A 6242-nucleotide genomic window follows, 5' to 3' on the forward strand; every position below is an offset into this window, starting at 1 on the left:
ATATAATCCCAGCACTTTGGGAGGCTGAGGCAGTTGGATCACCTGAGGTCAGGAGTTCAAGGCCAGTCTGGTCAACATGGTGAAACCCCATCTCTACTAAAAATACAAAAAGTAGCCGGGCATGGTAGGCAGGCACCTGTAATCCCAGCTACTCGGGAGGCTGAGGCAGGAGAATCACTTGAACCTGGAAGGTGGAGGTTGCAGTGAGCCAAGATCGAACCACTGCACTCCCACCTGGGCAACAGAGTGAGACTCTGTCTCAAAAAAAAAGAAAAAAAGAAAAAAGGCTCATGAAAACACTACTTCAGGCCAGGAGCAGTGGCTCACACCTGTACTCCCAGCACTTTGGGAGGCTGAGGAGGGCGGATCATGAGGTCAGGAGTTCGAGACCAGCTTGACCAACATGCTGAAACCCCGTCTCTACTAAAAATACAATAATTAGCCAGGCGTGGTGGTGGGTGCCTGTAATCCCAGCTACTCGGGAGGCTGAGGCAGGAGAATTGCTTGAACCCGGGAGGTGGAGTTTGCAGCAAGCCGAGATTGCGCCACTGCACTCCAGCCTGGGTGACTCTATCTCAAAAAGAAAAAAAAAAGAAAGAAAAAAAGAAAATATTGTTTCACAACTGATGAGAAAGATAACCAACACTAATGAATAAGAGCCCATCAAGGATGCATATCTCAGTTACAGGAAAGGAGCCAGCCTTTTAGACTGATAACAGATTGACTACAATCATTTGGCCAATCACTTAAGACAAGTTGGGGCTTGCAGGTTGGTTGGGTGTGAAGTCATATCCAGCCACAGTGAAGAGATAAATAAAAAGATGTTCTTGGGAAACAATAGCGAGGTACAGAATGATGCATCAAGTGACGTAAGGAGTGTCTTTTATTTTTGTGGACTAAGGTCTCACTCTGTTGCCCAGGCTGGAGAGCCGTGGTATGACCATAGCTCCCTGCAGCCTCTGACCTCCTGGGCTCAAGCGATTCTCCTGCCTCAGTCTCCCAAGGAGCTGGAATTACAGGCAGATGTGCACCAACCCACTGGGCTATTTTATTTTACTTTTATTTTTATTTTTTGTGGTGATGAGGTCTTGCTGTGTTGCCCAGTCGTGAGTGTCTTCTTTAGAATGGTCAGTAATGTTAGAATGACGAAATCCACCATTCAGGGGAACGTTCTCGGGAACTAACTGAGTTGGGCTGGTGGTGTGATCAGCGGACACCCCACTGTCCTCTCTCTTCGTGCCCATGACATGTCCTTGGCACAAAGACCCCTCTGAAGCTGAGGGCCTGGCCGCTTCCTTGGCTGAGAGGTGGCCCCTGTCTAAGCCTCAGTTTTGTCCTCTGAAAAATGGGGGTGCTTGCAGCCCCCACCAAAATGCAGCTGCCAGCCTCCCTCTCTGAGCTCATGTGCCAGAGAACTGGTCCTCCAGCTTGGTGCCTTGGAGTGTGTGGGGAGGGGCGAGAGGCTGGGGGGCTGGGACGTAGAGGGTGGAGGATGGTTCCGGGTCTGGTGTCTCCACCCAAACTTTCCACTGCCAGCCTGCCTCTGCGCAGCCCTCTCAGCAGCCTGCTGGGTGGGGCAGGAGCCAGAGTGGGGAGTGGAAAATGTCCAGGAGGGCTGCTGGGCTGCTAGGAGTGGTTTCTGCTCAGCTCCCACACTATCCCTGTCTTTCAGAAGCATCTTTCAGCCCTACCCGCCCCTCCCCCAAGCCAATTCCCAAACCTTAGTTCTCTTCTAGAGTCTTAGACCCAAGGGGGCTGTTTCGGGGCTGGCGAGAGGGTCCCCACCTTGCTCTGCTTTTGATCGAGATGGTGATGGGGTGCTAGGCCACCCACCACCCCAAAACCCGCCTCATCCTGACCTGCAAACTTGGTGGCATGATGGTAGCAGTCCTGGAAGGAGGAACAAGAGAGACTGGAAGGAGAGAGTGGGACAGGAATACACAGTAGACAGAGTTAGAGGCAGAGATGGACAGAGTGAGACAGCCCCAGAGACAGAACCCACAGGAGAGGCACAAGCAGAGGTGAGGAGAGCCAGAGGTCAAGGCAGCGGGTCCTGCATGGCTCATGCCTTTGGCAAATCACTTCCCACCCCAGCCTCAGCCTCCTCCTCTGTACAATGGGAGTGACTCACGTTCCTCCTATTGGAATGGTGGGGTCCCAATCAGTGATTTCCTGCATATCCTGGGCAGCCCAGGGGCCTAGGAAATGACAGGCATAGTCCTAGTGGATCCCCTCCTTTCGCCTTTCCTGACTGAGGACTTCCATGAACTGGGCACACTCCAGGACCCAGGGGTGCAGCACTGAGGGGATCAGGCAGGCCCCCTGTGAACCCGTGAAGCTTGCCCGTCTGTCACTATCACTCCTACTGTGGCTGCTGTTCCATTGCAGAGGGAGAAGCTTAGATTTCAGCGCCGACATCCTCAGTCCAGGCAGGAGGTTCTTAGCTGGAGAGAAGGATCTGGAGTTCCCACCTAGATTGGCCTCCCAGGACCTAATATGTCTGTGTATAAAATAAGAGAAATTACTTCTTTCAGACAGGTCTGAAAAGAACAAATAATTACATGAAATGAAATAGAGGCTCTCCGTGCGCCAGGCAGTGGGAAGGCAGGGCTGGAGGGGCGGTGGCACGAGGAGCCTTCTCTGCTGTGTGTTTATTATTGTTAAACGGTCCCTCTTATTATCAGCTCCTAGGAGGGGCAGTGCACCCAGGCCCTGGTTGATGGAGGGGATCAGGGCCCCCAAGAAGAGGTGCCACTCCCGCTTTGCCAGGCTTGCCCCAGGGCCAGGGTCTGTGCCAGGTGTGGGTGGTGGGTGGGAAGGGGTGGGGTGAGTCATCAGGGCTGGCCCCGCCCTGCTTTTATTTAAGGTCCCCAGCAGTCCCCAGCACCACGGCTGCCTGACCCTGTCCCAGCCATGTCCGTGAGTGCTCCAGGGGCCCAGGGCGGGGCCGAGTAGGGAGGGGGCTGGGGGCTCCTCTTTCAAAGGAGCAAGTGGGCAGTGGGTGCGCCATGGATGGGCCTGGGCTGTGGCCTCTGGGTGACCGCCCTTCCTGATTGTCCCCTCTACCTCTTTGTGGCTTCCTCTGGGTCCCTCTTTGAGGATTTTTCTGTTTTTCTTTGTCGCTCTCCCCATCTGTTTCTCTGTCTCTGGTCTCTTTCCTGCCTCTCTGCCACCCTTTTCTCTTCCACTGATTTCTGCCAGTCTCAGTCCTGGTCGACTCCTCTGAGGGGTGACCCACCTTCTGCCTCCCTCCTCAGTCTCACTGGCTCACAGTGGCCCCTGCACTCCACTCTTGCAGAACGTCCCCCACAAGTCCTCGCTGCCCGAGGGCATCCGCCCTGGCACGGTGCTGAGAATTCGTGGCTTGGTTCCTCCCAACGCCGGCAGGTGAGACCCCAGGCCCTAGGGGTAAAGGGTACAGGTCTCTAGGCTCAGCTGACCCCCAATTTTTGCAGTCCAGAAATAGGGGCCCTAGGCCATCTGTATCCACCAGGCTACGAGTCCAGGGCCATTTCTGACCTCAAATCTGATGTATTCACTTATTTGCCCCATGCCTTTGTGGCTGGGGTCCCTAAGTTTCCCTAAGAATTTGAGGTTCCTGGGTAATCTCAGGGTTCCTAGATATAGTCCTATGACTTCCATGTCTGAGTCCCAGGGAACTCTGGGAATACTCCAAGTCCTGTAGACACCTGGACCCTGGGAGTCTTTGCCAAGCCATCCTTTGACTTCCTGGCTAAGGAACTTTGGGCCTTCTGGATTCTGGGGCACCCTGGAAATACTGGGCTTCCTGGTATTCTTCTTTGTCCCGTAGAACCTGAGGGTTCCCTGGGCATCAGGAGCGCCCTGGCCATCACCCAGACCTCCTGGGCAGCTCCCAGGCTCTTTGGAAATGAGGGCACCCTGCCCTAAGCATAGTGACTTTGGTCTGGGCAGGTTTCTGCCAAGGGCCTCATGACATTTTGGCTGCCTTGGGAATCTAAGCTCCCTGGTCATTAGTCAGCCACCTGTCCTTCTGCTGTGTGTGCCTGTCTTCAGGTCCCTGCTAATTTGGGGGTGCTCTGGGAATGGGGAGTCCCATCCCATAAGCCTTTTGAAGGACTTTGGTCTGGGTGGCTTATTTTTTGTTTGTTCGTTCATTTTTTTGTAAGATGGGGTCTTGCTATGTTGCCCAGGCTGGTCTTTAACTTCTGGGCCCAAGTGATCCTCCCTTCTCCACCTCCCAGAGTGCTGGGATTACAGGGTGAGCCACTGCACCCAGCCAACATTTCATTTACTTATTCATTCAAAGTGAATTGTAGACATCAGTATTCCTAACCTTCAACATTTCTTGGTCTGGGTGGTTTCTGAGCCCTGACGGCCACCAACGCCACTTCCAGGTTCCACGTAAACCTGCTGTGCGGGGAGGAGCAGGACTCCGATGCCGCCCTGCATTTCAACCCCCGGCTGGACACGTCAGAGGTGGTCTTCAACAGCAAGGAGCAAGGCTCCTGGGGCCGCGAGGAGCGCGGGCCTGGCGTTCCTTTCCAGCGCGGGCAGCCCTTCGAGGTGCTCATCATCGCGTCGGACGACGGCTTCAAGGTGCGTCTCTGAGACAGGGGCGTGGACGCCAAGACCTAGGTCCCTGGAGCAGAGGGTTGGGCAAAGCCAGGCTATTGGTGGAAGGCAGGGAGGTTGGGGCGGGGTGAGGGGGGTAGGGAAGGCGTGGCCAAGGCAGAGAAGGGTGTCGTTCGACCCTCTCTCTCGCCTAAACAACTCCCACTTGGGTCAGAGAGACAGCAGGGTCAGGAGGAGGCGAGCACCAGCCAAGTGTCCAAGGGGTGGGCGTCCTAGTGGGAAGGCGTGGCCCTGACTCGCCATTCCAGACCCTACTCCCAGTTCATTCCTTCCTGAGGTCCGGGGTTTGAGGCCTGGGAAGGAATGGGTTGGAGACAGCGCCCAGGAAGTCATCCTAGCTAAAGGGTTGGGGGGTGGAGGTGGCGGCAGATCCTTCGCCACCCAGACCTTACGCGAATTCACCTCCCTCCTCTGCGCTTTAATAGCGGGTAATGGTCGCGGATATAATAATATCCATTACCAAGACCAAAAAAGCCATTTTTTACTGCGCCATCCAGTCAACTCGTTTGATCCTCACGCAAGAGTTAGAATGAACAATAGGCCCATTTTCCCAGTGGGGAAACTGAGGCCCAGAAGGGATGAGTGATTTCCCCAGGGCCACCCAGCATGGGCCTCCGGAATCCTCACCACCGACCCTCCCCTGCAGGCCGTGGTTGGGGACGCCCAGTACCACCACTTCCGTCACCGCCTGCCGCTGGCGCGCGTGCGCCTGGTGGAGGTGGGCGGGGACGTGCAGCTGGACTCCGTGAAGATCTTCTGAGCAGAAGCCCAGGCGGGCCTGGGGCCTTGGGTGGCAAATAAAGCGTTAGCCCGCAGCGCGACTGTGTCTGTGTCCCATTCACTGAGATGAGCAAACTGAGGCCCAGAGAGGCCAAGATACTGGCTCGGGGCCTCACAGCGAATCCGATGCGGAGGCGGGTTCTGAGCCTGCCTGTGCTTAGGACACTTTCTGTCTGCGAAGGCATGAGAGTCTCTATCTGGGAAGGAGTGGGTCTGGGGCATGTCCTGACGCATCATTTATGCAAAGCAAGCCAGGCCGAAATGTGGTCGGGCGGATCTGCTGGCGTTCGGGACGCGGAGAGGCTCATCACAGGTCCTGGTGCCCCCACTGCACATCTAAGGGGCGCCAACATGGGTCCATCTGCAAAGGGGGCGAATGAGTCTTACCTTCCTGGTCACCTGTGGGCCCCAGTCCTACGCGTGGAAAGCATGTTCTAATATCCCTGGATCCCTGGGTCCCGTATCCCCCTGCAGCTCATCTCTCCCACCCTCTTCTCTCCTGGCCTTCCGCCAGGAGAGAAGACGTGCCGGGTGGGGCTGGGAAGCCCGACGGGCGTCTCCGGCCTCCCACTGTAGGGAGTCGACCTGTTCCGACTCGGGACAGGTACCCGCCTGCGCACCCTCGGGGCAGACGCGATGGCAGCGGCCCCGGCTCCGCGGAGCAGCAGGGAGGACTTGAAGGACGGCGCGGGGTTTCCGTGGCGCAGCGAGCCCCATTCCCACGTGCCCTCCACTCTCCCCCACGGCCCCGACCCCGGCCCTAGCCCTGGTCACTGTGACGGGAGGGGAAGGGGACGCCAAGTGCAGCCCGACCCCAGTGTGACTTTCAGGGTTCAGGGCGTCGCTGG

General features: G+C 56.5%; 1 protein-coding gene across 1 annotated transcript; it reads left to right on the forward strand.

Moving 5' to 3' along the window:
- The first annotated feature begins 2890 nt into the window (after window positions 1–2890).
- On the forward strand, window positions 2891–5432 carry LGALS7B (lectin, galactoside-binding, soluble, 7B). The gene is made up of 4 exons (XM_011973334.1): window positions 2891–2919; window positions 3299–3387; window positions 4377–4578; window positions 5261–5432. Exons 1-4 carry the CDS (start codon window positions 2914–2916, stop codon window positions 5372–5374), a joined length of 411 nt encoding a protein of 136 aa, XP_011828724.1. The 5' UTR covers window positions 2891–2913; the 3' UTR covers window positions 5375–5432.
- The last annotated feature ends 810 nt before the right edge of the window (window positions 5433–6242 follow it).

Source organism: Mandrillus leucophaeus, unplaced genomic scaffold (genome assembly GCF_000951045.1).
Source record: "Mandrillus leucophaeus isolate KB7577 unplaced genomic scaffold, Mleu.le_1.0 Scaffold137, whole genome shotgun sequence".
NCBI classification, from domain to species: Eukaryota; Metazoa; Chordata; class Mammalia; order Primates; family Cercopithecidae; genus Mandrillus; species Mandrillus leucophaeus.

Bases quoted from the DNA above. Each gene is read 5' to 3' on its own strand.
- LGALS7B (XM_011973334.1), top strand. The intron at 3,388-4,376 runs GTGAGACCCCAG...CGCCACTTCCAG, and splicing joins GTTCCTCCCAACGCCGGCAG to GTTCCACGTAAACCTGCTGT. The intron at 4,579-5,260 runs GTGCGTCTCTGA...CCTCCCCTGCAG, and splicing joins CGTCGGACGACGGCTTCAAG to GCCGTGGTTGGGGACGCCCA.